The sequence below is a fragment of the Morchella sextelata genome, assembly GCF_020137385.1.
Source record: "Morchella sextelata strain SCLS chromosome Unknown scls_7, whole genome shotgun sequence".
NCBI lineage: Eukaryota > Fungi > Ascomycota > Pezizomycetes > Pezizales > Morchellaceae > Morchella > Morchella sextelata.
Window position 1 is genome coordinate 385,642 of NW_025408622.1, and position 13,345 is coordinate 398,986.

General features: G+C 49.9%; 4 protein-coding genes across 4 annotated transcripts; 2 read left to right on the top strand and 2 right to left on the bottom strand.

Moving 5' to 3' along the window:
• Window positions 1–259: 259 nt before the first annotated feature.
• On the top strand, window positions 260–1,593 carry H6S33_011784 (uncharacterized protein; the record flags this gene model as incomplete). The annotated part of the gene is made up of 5 exons (XM_044843675.1): window positions 260–293; window positions 357–397; window positions 465–634; window positions 713–866; window positions 919–1,593. The coding sequence occupies 5 exons, from the start codon at window positions 260–262 to the stop codon at window positions 1,591–1,593; spliced, it is 1,074 nt and encodes a 357-aa protein (XP_044695452.1).
• Window positions 1,594–3,431: 1,838 nt separating this feature from the next.
• On the bottom strand, window positions 3,432–3,899 carry H6S33_011785 (uncharacterized protein; the record flags this gene model as incomplete). The annotated part of the gene is made up of 1 exon (XM_044843676.1): window positions 3,432–3,899. The coding sequence occupies one exon, from the start codon at window positions 3,897–3,899 to the stop codon at window positions 3,432–3,434; it is 468 nt and encodes a 155-aa protein (XP_044695453.1).
• A 1,988-nt stretch (window positions 3,900–5,887) lies between these two features.
• Window positions 5,888–6,880, bottom strand: H6S33_011786 (uncharacterized protein; the record flags this gene model as incomplete). The annotated part of the gene is made up of 2 exons (XM_044843677.1): window positions 5,888–6,332; window positions 6,393–6,880. 2 exons carry the CDS (start codon window positions 6,878–6,880, stop codon window positions 5,888–5,890), a joined length of 933 nt encoding a protein of 310 aa, XP_044695454.1.
• A 2,716-nt stretch (window positions 6,881–9,596) lies between these two features.
• On the top strand, window positions 9,597–12,795 carry H6S33_011787 (uncharacterized protein; the record flags this gene model as incomplete). Its single annotated transcript, XM_044843678.1, has 5 exons — window positions 9,597–11,430; window positions 11,485–11,849; window positions 11,916–11,930; window positions 12,045–12,515; window positions 12,580–12,795. The coding sequence occupies 5 exons, from the start codon at window positions 9,597–9,599 to the stop codon at window positions 12,793–12,795; spliced, it is 2,901 nt and encodes a 966-aa protein (XP_044695455.1).
• Between the last annotated feature and the right edge of the window lie 550 nt (window positions 12,796–13,345).

Below are 13,345 nucleotides of genomic sequence, written 5' to 3' on the forward strand. Positions count from 1 at the left end.
TCCATACTGAAAAGCAATCACCTAGCCAAATCCGTGGGTAAATCTTCCGGTAATTTCTCCCTAAAGCGGCGCAATCAATCATTTACCCACCGTGCATATTAGTAAACAACCAAAACCGAGTGATAATCCAAGATGCAGCAACCAATCCCACCCCTCGCTGCTGACTAATCACCGCACAAACTCAGTCTAACCTCCTCATCGGATCTTCACGCACCAAAAAAAAACTTCAAATTCGCACACCAAAACCCCACAATCCACAATGGCCGCCGCAGCAGCAAGGACTCTTAGAATTGGTACGTGCCTTACTTACACTCCCTGTTCTGAATGAGCTCAATTAATTTTTGGCTTTTTTGCAGGACTCATTCCCGGTGATGGAATAGGCCGTGAGGTTATTCCCGTAAGTTACCGAGAGATTCGTTTTCGCCAATTGAATGAGTGCAGTGCTTATGGATATGTGTATTTAGGCTGGAAGGCAAATCCTCGAGGCACTACAGAGCTCCACAAACTTGAAGTTCTCGTTTGTGGACCTTGAGGCTGGTTTTGAGACCTTCAAGAAGACTGGAACTGCCCTGCCGGACAAGACCGTCGATGTGCTTAAGAGCGAGTGTGATGGTGCTCTTTTCGGTGCCGTAAGGTAAGCAGATCAGATATCACGAAAATATTAAAAAAAAAAAAAGAAGAGACGAACAGATGATTAACGACGGTTCCGCAGCTCCCCAAGCACCAAGGTCGAGGGTTACTCTTCCCCCATTGTGGCCCTCCGCAAGAAGTTGGACCTCTACGCCAACGTCCGCCCAGTCAAGTCCGTCAAGGGTGGTGCGATTCCCGTCGACCTCGTTATCGTTCGTGAGAACACCGAGGACCTGGTATATCACCCCTAATCCTCAATGATCGCGCCAACCAGCTAACCCCGCCCAGTACGTCAAAGAGGAGCGCACCTTCACCGCCCCCGACGGCACCAAGGTCGCAGAGGCAATCAAGCGCATCTCTGCCCGTGCCTCTAGCCGTATCGGAAAGATCGCTTTCGAGCTCGCGCTCAAGCGCGCTTCTCTCCGCGGCGCCGGCGCTGCCTCCCCGCTCGTGACCATCACCCACAAGTCCAACGTCCTCTCCCAGACCGATGGACTCTTCCGCGAGACTGTCCGAGCCGTCTACGAGTCCAACCCAGGCTACTCTGGAATCCGCTGTGAGGAGCAGATTGTCGACTCCATGGTCTACAAGCTCTTCCGCGAGCCCGCCTACTTCGACGTTGTTGTTGCGCCCAACCTTTACGGTGACATTCTGTCCGACGGCGCCGCTGCCCTTGTTGGATCTCTCGGATTGGTGCCATCCGCGAACGTCGGTGACAACTTCGCCATTGGTGAGCCTTGCCATGGCTCTGCCCCGGACATCATGGGCCAGGGAATTGCGAACCCGATTGCCACCATCAGAAGTGTTGGGTTGATGTTGGAATTCATGGGCGAGACTGATGCCGCCGCCAAGATCTACGAGGCTGTCGACGGTAACTTGGTTGAGGGCAAGTACTTGTCGCCCGATTTGGGTGGTAAGGCTGGAACCAAGGAGGTTGTCGATGATATCCTGAGGAGGTTGTAGAGGTGCAGTTTGTCTGCAATTGTATATATCCACTGACATAAACTCATCTATGTCCTGAGAATAAAAGTTGTTTCGTATGTTAACCAGTCGGTTTTGGCTTGATGTGATTTGCTGCAAATATTGGACGGTTGATGCCTAGATATGCTTGTCATCTTACTACATTTCATCAAATATTCAAGCTCTCATAGTAGAGTTTAAAGACCAAGACGAGATTATCAAGAGGACGGAGGAAATTAACTCACTTGACCGATATTTCTCGATCCATATCTTAGACATAGCTACCTTAACCCACAGACCCCCAATAACACACCGGGCAATACAGCATACTACCCAGTTCATTCGAGCATTTACGGTGGCGTCGGATATCCATCAATATTTCTACCACTGTCATACCTGGAATCTCGCTTCGGTTCAACCTGAAAGTGCCCGGAGTGCTGATTTATCTTGTACCTAAACCTAACCCTAGTCAGCGCATGCCGAGTGATTATCTATGAAGCCAAAAGAAGCCCACAACGAGCCAACTCACCGAAGAATTAATAAACATGCTCAGAAACACAACTCCTATAAACTCTCGTACGTTCCCATCACGAAGTAAGTACAAGCGTTATGAGACTCGTGATGATCATTGTCGCTGACGGATCACCGGTATAATGCTGGCTTGTTAGATTAGCCTCGATCGAGGACGAGCTGAAAGGAAGAACGCCGAAGGAGGGAGGATAGTTAAGTTGAGGAAGAAGAGATAGATCTCTACCAATTCTCTGCTGCTATATACTTCGATGGTATCTATTTGCCACCTCTTGTGATACGTGTCAGACCACCTTTTCCCCACCACAAGGTCACGGCGTAATATCTCACCCTATTAAACGTCGACAAGAACACACTCAAAGTAAATAAAAAAAAGACCGCCATAAAAAGGGCAGTTGAGACGGTATAGTATGTGAGCAAGGCTTAGAGGTGTTCAAACCTTCTCAGTCTTTGTTATCGAACTCCCAAGAAACCCTAACCCACTAATTATTTTGATTCTATGTTCGATGCGAGTGTTTGAACCATGTTTTAGTTTATGAAGATGGGTCAATAGGTTAAATGAAAGTTATTGAATTTTTAATACTCACGGGCGTCAATGGGCCAGCCCGGGCTTCCATGCATGGGGTGTTCATCGGTAAGAACTGGGTGTTCATCCACGCGAACTGGTTCGCGTCTGCTTGATTTATTGTGTTCGTTGGCTGGAAATAGATAAGATCGAATATGCTACAGTTTTCACTGCCTCTTATGGTAAAAGATGTATATGTGTCTTCGAACCCTCCTTCAAACCGCTAATATTGTATGAACACCTCGAAGCCCGGGCCTACCTATTTAGCCCGGGCCAAATATTGACCTCTGCCCGGCCCGGCCCATCAAATAAAACCTATGGCCCGGCCCGGCCCATCAAAAAATAGCCCGGGCCGCCCGTCTCAACCCACGGCCCATTGACGCCCCTGTTAATACTTACCAAGCTGTTCCACAGACGTCAATGGTATTTTCAGAAACTCAGTGATCATGAGCCATATAAAACACACATATACTATTCGAAAATGGAATGGCTTTTGGAAACGAACATAAGGCGTAAAATGGTTTTACTAAATCATGTGGGTTAGTATTTGTTAGGGGCGCATATATCACGCTGAGAGGTAGAATCCAAGAGTAATGAGAGTATTTTGTCTTTTCTCATAGAAATATCATTTAATTCAAGTAGCTCTGTAGCCTTCTCATAGCTAAACCACACTACCCCACTCTCCAGAAAGGTCCTATAACGAATTCAATCCCCAAGTCTCTCTATCTATTCAAATAACAGGATCCCCTCAAAAGACCAAAATCCTCCCCCACTCAAACACTACCCTCCCTCCTACCCTCGGCTCCTCCTCCCCCTCAAACGTCTGCTTACACTTCCCTTCCAGCCTCCACACAAAGTTCGCAATTCTCACACAATCCACGCCCCTCATCTCCCCCATCCCGCAGACCGCGACGCCTGCCAAGAGATGCGTGACCAGTTTGACACACTGATTCTCCCCCTGCGTCTCGGGACTGCACTGGGCGTCCCCCTTACCGCGGCCCCGGAGGACGTTGGAAGCTTCGAGAACGTCTTTAGAGAGGGGGGACCCGGCGTGCGTCTCGCAGAGGAAGTCTTTGACGATCCAGGAGTTGGTCATGTCTTTGCAGCCGCCGAGATAGCGGTTGTTTTTATAGAGGTCGGGGGGACACTTGATTGCTAGGGCAAGAGTTGGGAGGAGGCTTAAGGCGATGAACCAGGATATTTTGGTGAGCTTCATTTTGACTTGTTGGGTGAAAAAGGTTTGGATTGAATGCTATGATGCTGGGTAGAACTACAGTTGGAGATATGGAAGGGTTGACGGACACCCTTAAGATTGTCTTCTACTGACTATGGCCACGTTCTAGACTTAAATACTATATGTATGGATATAGTAGTCCGAGTGGGATACGTGTATATTCCGTGAAAGAAATAGAACACGAGTGATTTCCCATGACCAAGTTCCCCAACCATATCCATAAGAGTCTTGACCCATTCGCTACACATTTCGTCGTCTAAAAAATCTAGATTTACTTGTATATAAACTACATAGTAGGCAAAAGTTGTCATGCTATCACTAAGAGAACATTATATGCTCTACCCAGAATAGGGCAGGAAACTCTATCTTCTCGAAGGTTTGAGGAAGATAAAACCTGCATGCATATTCTGAGTAATCTCGACAAATCAAGATATTATTTTATATTTTTCAGATGGCGTGAGGATGCATCTAGAGACTGGCGAAGGGCACGTCGATGGGCCCACCCATTGATAAACGCTTAGTGGGTGAGTAGCTTCCTTGAATGGGCCAGGACACTCACGGGCTTCTGCCTTTTTTTCCACCGGGTAATCGTAACACCCAACACCCCGAGCAAATACCCAGATCAAGCCGAACCCTAACACGAGTGATAGAGAGAAAGAAACCCTTATCTTCTATCATCTTGCTCGATTTCCAGTTCCCAGGTTTGGGCAAAACATTCTATGTGATGCCACCAGACCCCACGTGACAACGTTACGCGGTCATCAACGTCTACAATCACCCAACCGCAAACCATCGTCCTGAAATTACAGTGAGGGATTAGAAATATTTCTTGATTACTACACCGACCTTTGCTCATGATCTCCAACCCACCACCGGAGCGGCCCCAACTCCACCGAATGGACCTAAGGACAGCACAGGAGGGACCCCGTCCTAGCGCCTAAGAGGGAGAAAGATTTTTCTGGGCTTTAACTAATTATAACAACATCCGCCACTGCTGTAGAAGAGACTCTCCGGGAATCTGATCCACCTCACCTCACAACCCCCAAAACTCGCAGTACCCGTCCAACAATAACAATAACAATATCACCACGACCGCACAAACCAGCGAGTGATACCCCATGACGCGCCGTCCCGTCACTCTCATCGACCTTCCCAAAACCGACATCGCGCCCCCCACACACTCTTGGCAGCCGGCCGACCCCCCCCTTTCCGCCCGGCCCGCTCGGCCGTCAAAAAGAAAAAAGAAAAAAGGGTCAGAAACACGCGCCAAGACAGGCCCCGGGAGCTCCCGGTGCTGGAACGCCCGTCGTCAGAGGAAGATTTGGTCTAGGGGGCTAAGGGGGCGATCATGAACTATCACTCCGTTCGCACCGCACCCCCCTCCTTCCCCTCACCCTAGCACCCCTCAAGCCCACGTGGGCGTCCCGTTCTAGACCCGCGCGCACGGGTCCTGGTGTCTGTGCCCAGGGAGTTCTTTGTTTGGGTGGAGGTGCAGACATACAGATGTGCGTGATGAGGACAGGACATATTCGGGACCGCGGTAGAGGGCAGGCTACATACATACATGTAGGGAGGTGGGCAGTATCCCTGGGTTTGAAGGGATGAGGAATATATCCCTTACTCGGGTTAATGTTACCTCGCCTTACCTTACGTCCCATCCCTCCGCTCTCTCACCCTCCTCGCATTGGCGGAAAAGCAAAACAAAGCTGATTAAAGGAATATAAAAAAGCAATTATTACCATCACATGCATAGCAATTTATCCTTTATGCATAGGGCTTACATTGTGATGAAAGACGTCATTCATAGGATATCACTCGCATGATCTCACTGGGCAAACGTGATAGGTTCAATATTCGATAGTGAAGGCCTTCGGCTAATGCAAGGAAGAAAAAAAAATAGTAATGAAAAGCCGCCGTGGAAAAATTTATAGAGTAAAGAGATAACGTAGATACGCCCCGGCGGGGCTAGATCAAAGTATGCAGAAAGCACTAGCGTAACTGACGCTGCTGTCTCTGACGTCTTCCACTTCGCTGCTGTGCTCGTACCTCACCCACCGGAACCTTCCTTGGGTTTCGTCCGCGTCTGTTTCTTCAAGTATACTCTCAATTCCTGCCATGACGACTCCGATTGGATGGCGCCCGCAGATGGTGTTCTTTGTCTTCCGTAGGTACTCCACAAAGACATCATGACTGCCTGTGGACACAGCAGACATGCCTTGCTTATCGAGTGCTGTGATACTCTCATAAATTGGCGGCCCATCAGCTGGTGGTGTGACCCGAGAAGATAGTTTCTGATGCGGGGGGTATGTGGAAGGTTTCACAGAAGAAGGGTCAGGCAAAGGATGGGAGCACGGTATGGGACCAGGAACTTCGGGAAGATCAGGGTAGTAGTGGGTAAAGTCGAAGCGAGTTCCCCTTATATATATCAGCGCCAGGTCCTATCTCAGAATCTCAACCCGGAAGGACCGAACATACCAGTGGCAGAAGTCTGTACTGATAACTACAGCTACGTCCTCCGCACCAATCAAATTTGCAAGTAACTCCCCGAACTCTTTCTCGACTGCTGCGCCCACAGATCCTACCATAATGGGTATAATCGGTGTTCCTGTCTTCCCCGCAAGCTCAAGCATCTTGTAAACATACGGCAGGTGCATTTCGAGGGAGTGCTCTGCCTCATCGACTGCCATCGTCATGGTCTGGAACTTGCCCGTTGCTCGCAGAGATGAAATAGTAGCTGAGTCTAGTGTGAGCGGACCGAGAGGAGTCGCATACGTAGTAGTGGTAGCTGGGGGAAGAGCACAGCTAGCAAGATAAACGTGGTGGGAGGGGCCGAGGATGAGGATTCGTTTACTAGAGGTATCAGCAAACATCTCTTGGATAATTAGAGGGTATTTACGCTTGAGAGAGGTCCCAGGACTTGTAAGCATATGCTGCTGCTGGCCCGGAGTAAGAGTAGCCTGCATGTCTGGATGATGTCGGTTTTCTGTCAGCTCCGCTCTATAGAAATCGTGGAAACGAGCTTTCTGATGATGATGATAGATGGCCGGAAGTGTTCTCTTTAACTAAGTGCAAAATCCAAGCAGGAGAGGTAGAGTGAAACACTTGTAAACTGGGAAGATAGTTTGGATGAAGACAGCTCAGGGAAGCTCAAACATACGGTGCGATGATGATTCTAGCCCCGCTCACTGGTACAGACCCCGCATCTTCGATCTCATCTCCAACAGCTTCTAGCCACTCATTTAGCTCTGCATTCAGCGTCCTCTTATCACCCGAGTACCAGCTGTTTGCATGAGTTGCACGTCGAGTCGACATCGAGAGGTAAATCAGGCTATATATGCAGAGCTTTAGGTTCGAATTAAGGTGGAGGATCGGATAAAAGTTTGAGAGGTGGAGGTGAGGGGTGTTTATGTGAGCTACAGGAGCTGTATCCTCGACAGGAAAGACGGCTGTTTATCGGGGAGGGTTGGCGGGGTAACTTGGCGGGGTACAAGCACAGATACATCATGTAAAAGTAAAGAGGAGGTTGTTACTCCTCGTTGTTACATCACATCAACAGGTCCGTCAATTCCACAGCTAGCTAGACTCTAGAACACAACAACATGCACGTCTCCGTCATTTTAATGGTCTCGGGCATTTTGTCTTCGCCAAGACCTGATTGATGTACATACATGTAGGTACATGTAAGTACATGTACCTACATACATACTTGTACCTCCTCCTCGTTCTCTGTTTGTCTGCGCACGTTGACATGCAATGGCAAGCATTAAGGTACGGAGGCCAATTGCAGTGGACGAAAGAGTGAAGAGTAGCCGAAGTCCCGGAGTTACTATTCCTCGCGAGGGCGATTGCCTCCCAGGCAGGACGAGGAGGAGGTGGGGTTTTTCTCTGCGAGTTCACCTATAAGGAAGGGAATGAAGAGTCCATGTATTTGATATTCGGAGACATGCATACCAAGAATTTGAAACAATACTAAATTGATTGGAATATCTAGATCTTGCCCCACAACGCCTCTTTATGTATGTGGCTGTGTCCTTCACGTTCAAGCAGACTTTCTTTGTTTCCGGATATGAGGTCGACCGGTTATGTGGCTATCCACACATCATGTATGATGTGAGCACTCTGCACTGCACTTTGGGTAGAGGTGCTCCAGAGTATTTGTATTTCATTTATTTTCTTTTTCTTCCCACACACTTTTCCCTCTCCGGGCTCACCCTCATTTTTTGGGAGGGGGGTTTAAGTCGTGGCTTGCTTGCTGGCTGGCTGCTGTGTGAGGCTGGCACGCGGCACCCCCGTCGTGTTCTCTTTGTGTGTCTCTTTTGGTAGGAGGATGAGAAGCTGGGACTCGCCTCCACCGAGGTGCTGCTGCATATTCCATGCCAGTGCATACCTACACACTCACCATTTTTTCCCTCCCCCCCCCCACTTTCTGAGCCATTGAAGCAGCTCTTGCGTATTGGTTTTCTGCATAAACTGAATTGTGATTTCCTTTAAGGGAGGGGGAGGAGGGGTGCAGGAGGTTTCGTGTGGTGTGTGGTGGTGGTTAATTGAATCTATATTTACTCATTTGCTAAAGACGCACATGTATGTAATTGTGGATTCCGGTCTTGTCTGTTCAGTTGTCCTGGCTGACTGATTACCGGACCGTCCATCTGTTTGTTCGTCTATCTCTGTCTGAGTACAGTCGTCTATCTGTCTGTGCCTCCGGGGTGGTTTGAAGACGCACTGACCCTCGCTTTTCCTAACTCGCTACCTACATAATTTTTTTTTCTCTTTCGCAAACACCAACAAAAGTCGTCGTGAATCCAGTCCTAAGAACGAGATTGTGAGCGTAAAGTGAGGCGTGAGGCGTGAAGTGTTGAAAGCTTGTTTTTCGCTCTCTCCATCTCTCTTTATTGATTTCTGAGGGAAAGAAGTGAGTGGGGACGAGTGATCGAGTGATCGAGTGAGAGAGGAGTGAGAGGAGATTGAGATTGAGATTGAGAGTGAGCGAGTGAGTGTGTTAGTTATAGTAGTCGATCCTACTTCGTCACTCGACAACTCGATTGACAAGAGAGACCTCCCCCCCCCCCAAGCCCCAGCCTCCCTCCACCTCACCCCCCCCCCCCCCCCCATCGCCCTTCTCGAGAGAGAGACTCACTCGATTTTGACACGCGACTGTTTCCTCGAATACCCCCCCCCTATATACCCTATATCCCTGCTACCCCATAACTCTCTGTCGTGTCGCCATCACTCACTCGTTCGCTGCCCTCCACCCCCCGCCATCGATTCAGAAGCCCTTCAACAACACCCCCCCTATCCATCCAAACAGCTTCCAAATACTCGATTACCGCGGCGCGCGTAACAACCTTTCCTGCCCGCCGAGGCAATCCCTCCATTTGCAACTCCCCGGATCCCCGCAACATCGCGTCACGCAATCTAATCTTCTCTTTCTCTTCCCCCAGCACTAAGAAGAAAAAAAAAAAAAAGAAAAAAAAGAGAGAGAGACTGTGAGTAGTATCGAGTGATTATATATTTATTACATACATATATATAAAAGCTTTGGGGATTCTTACATACACATCAGCAATCTCGACCACCCACCTTTAACCCCCTCCTCCGTTCCCCTCTACTCCGGCGGGCACGTCATACACTAAGTAGTAACGTAACCCCGTCACCATTCATCATCCGCTTAGCAAACAAATGGATCTCCGCAATATGCTAAACGAGGGTCCGCCCCAATCACCTCGGAATCCTCCTCCGCCGCCGCCGCCACTAGTGCAGCAGCAGCAGCCGCTACACTACCATCAACAGCAGCAACATCAACACTCTCTTCTTCATCATTCTACTAACCACTCTCAACACCAGCAGCTGCAACATCACCAACAACAACAACAGCAGCAGCAGCAGCAGCAGCAGCACGTCCAGCAGCAGCATCAACAGCTGCAGCAACATCACCAACAACCACAGCAGCAGCAACAGCAGCCGCACTCACAGATCAATCATCATCACCAACAACAACAGCAAAACCATCGCCCTACTCCTCCTCCACCAATACAGCCCCCAAGATCTCCGTTTCAGTCCCCTGCGCATAGTGGCCCAGCACCGGGATACCCCCATCAGCAGCAGCAGCAGCATCCTCAATCACAATCCCCCTACCATCCAAGCCCGCCTCCAAATTCGGGTCGTCACTTTTTATTCCCGCCTCCATCGCCGCTACAGCAGCAACACCATCAACCAAACTACGCGCAATCGCCAAGTACGCCGCACCCAATGAGCGCGCATTCAATCCATAGTCCAACGCCTACGAGCTCTATCTCGAGCAGTTCGCATAATCAATTCCCCCCACCACCTCCACCACTACCCCCACCTTCACAGGGGCAGCCCCAGGTTCAATACGCGAATAAGCCGCAGCAGCAACCGCACCTATTGCATCCTGCTCCATCCCCACACCAGTATCATAGCCAACACCACCAACAGCAGCCGCAGGCTCAACAACAGGTCCAGCAGCAGCCACAGGGATACCCCAGGCAGTCGCCGATACAACAATCACCTATGCACTCGCCAATTGGCCCAATAAGACCGCCATTGATACACGCGGGGAGCGGTGGTGCTAGTGATAGGTCATCACCTACAATATCTACACCTATAGCACGGAGGGATCAAGAGCGGGATCGGGAACGGGAACGAGAGAAGGAGCTACGAGACCGGGACACACGGGAAAGGGAGCAGCGGGAGCGGGAAAGGGTTGCTAGGGAACGAGACATCAGTGTATCACCCAAAACAAGAGTCCCTACCTATCTACCCGACGACGAGCCAATTCCAGATACGCAAAAGGAGGAATTCTCGTATCCCGGCCCGCAGCAGAAGAATTCCCGCCCGAATTCCCAGCACGGTGGCAGTCACACTGGAGGCTATAATAATACAAGACCGAGACGGGGCTCTCCGGCTGCGGGGACGCCGAACCACGACCGGCGTAACCACGACGCGATGGACGTTGACACTCGGGAGGCTCCCCCGAGCGTCCCTGTGGTTCCAGAGCGGAAATGGGTTGGTCCCGTTGTGGATAGAGGAAAACCCAATGGGTCAGCGGCCGGCGTTGGCAACGGCAGGGATGGTTCGACTCAACAGCTGGCACCACAGCAACAGCAGCATCCCTCGCCGTCTCAACAAAACACACAACAACCACCGCCGCCTCCTCCACCCCCCTTAACAACTCCTTCTACAAACAGCAACCCCAGTTCCACGTCGTCACAGCGTACTGCAACCGTTTCTCCAAATAATAAAGATCAGCCCCATCAGCCACCACCCATAGCTCGGTCAACCTCCACCCCTACAAATATCAGCGCCCGGCCACATCCCCCGCCGTCTCCGAGTCCTAAGCCTAATAAGCAACTCGGCCCGCCGCCAACACCAACTACGTCGCACGCAGTGGAGGGCAATAGCAGCAGCCCCGGGTCCGGGGCCCCGCCACGGAAGCGACCAAGGAGAGATCATGAGGCGCCGATATGGGCCCGAAAGGCTTCGAGAAGTTCTAGTAGCAGCCCCGTAATGTCTAATCGGCGGCAACCTAGTAACAGTTCAACTTCAGGCCCCCCTCCTCCCCAGAGTGCACCCCCGCAACCAAACCAACAGCCAGCGCCACCACACACTCAGCCGCCCCAGCATCAGCAGCCACAACCGCAACCGCAACAGATGCAACAGCAGGGGCAGCAGCACCAGCAGAGAATTTCAGCTCCTGCGGGTCCTCAGCGCATGGTTCCGGTTATCGGTCCTTGGGAGCCATCAATCGGGAATACAGAGCCGCATGAAGAACTGACGAGGTCTATTGCGGACTTTTTGTGGCGGGAGGTCATCATGAGATATGAGGCGCAGCCTGCTGACGAGGTTAGCGGGACTATGATAGAGATTGAGGCAAAGATTGGGCAGATCATCGATAGAAACACCAACGCAAGGGTAAACTTGCCTGTATCTACGGAAACAGTGATGATTAATGATCATAATTATCCGATTCAATTTAAGAGTAGCATGACCGAGGTACGTACTCATGAAAGTGGAAGAGAGAAATTATTTCGGGGCGGGTTGCGGAACTCACAGGTGAAGCTGCTGGTAATGAGGGTATGATAAACTAATTCGTGGCACAAACTGCAGCACCAACATAAACATGCAAACCGCTTCCTCAACAAGCTCTATGAGGAGAGCAAAACCCCCCTTACCGCAGGCAGTCCTCAACCCCCCGGACCAACTCGAATAGCGATGGGCTACACGCATACTCGTGAAAAAGACATGTTTTACGAACTCCCCCCTTCGGAGGTTTCATCACTCCCCCGAATGCTGCTGGAACAACTTAACCCACGGCACAAGGTAAAGGTCAGGGTGACAACAGACCAGCGCACCGGAAAGGTCCTGAATACGATAATCAAGGCCCGGATTGCAGACTGCAACATCTTCTGCCCACAGTCACGCTTCGATTGGAGGGTGAGCGTGAATATGGAAATGCCATGGGACGGGGACGTAAAATCACTGATGGAAATGGGGGAAAATGATGGGCCCGTGAGGCTGAAGGATCGTCTTAGCTATAGACATCTGGCTTATCAGATTGATTTGACCCAGGTCACAGGGGTAAGTTACCTACCCTTCCTCTTTCCCTAATGTCATTGGAGTATTAACTGAGCGGGTGCAATAGAACAAATCTTCCAAGGAGCATGAGCTGGAAGTAGAAGTCTCTGGAGAAGAGCTTAGGAAACATGGACGGCTTGCAAATCATGCAAAACCTAATGCGTATGAAGCAATAGTGAGGGGGTTCGTCGATAATGTGAGATATATAGTCCGTCACGCAGCACCACCCGAAGTAGGGCCCGAGTGCGGGTGCGCACCTGGTGGACCACAAATGCGGAGATAAACGTTATGAAGAAGAAGGCGGAGTGCGAACCGCGGCAGTGATAGTGTGACGAGAATGCATCTAAAAAACGCTCTCCACGAAAAATTCCGAACTGAACGACATATAACATTCGTCATGTGTATTATTTTTTTTCTTCTCATTTTTTTTTCTTTTTTTCTTTCCTTCTTGTTCTCCTTTTCATCTCATCATCTCTTTCCTCCCGAGTATGTGGAGTTAGCGGAAGAGGCGAAGGGTGGGAGGCGGGGAGGGAGAGTCATTTGTCTATTCTTGTATTCGTGTTATTTTTTCTCTGGGGTCTTGAACTTTGGTTACTTTGGTTTGGTGGCTTGCCTGAATTTTTCAATTTGTATTGGTATATTTTATTTCATTACCATTTTCCATTGGTTCCATTTGCAGCTTCTTTTTCTTTCTTTCTTTTTTATTTTTTCCTTATTTTCGATTCACTTGTATTGTATGAAAGAACAGAAGAGCGCGAGAGGGGAGGAAATGGGGCCGTCCATCCTGAGCGTCCCAATTGAAACTTCTTGTATGTGTATTTTGGCCTACCTCC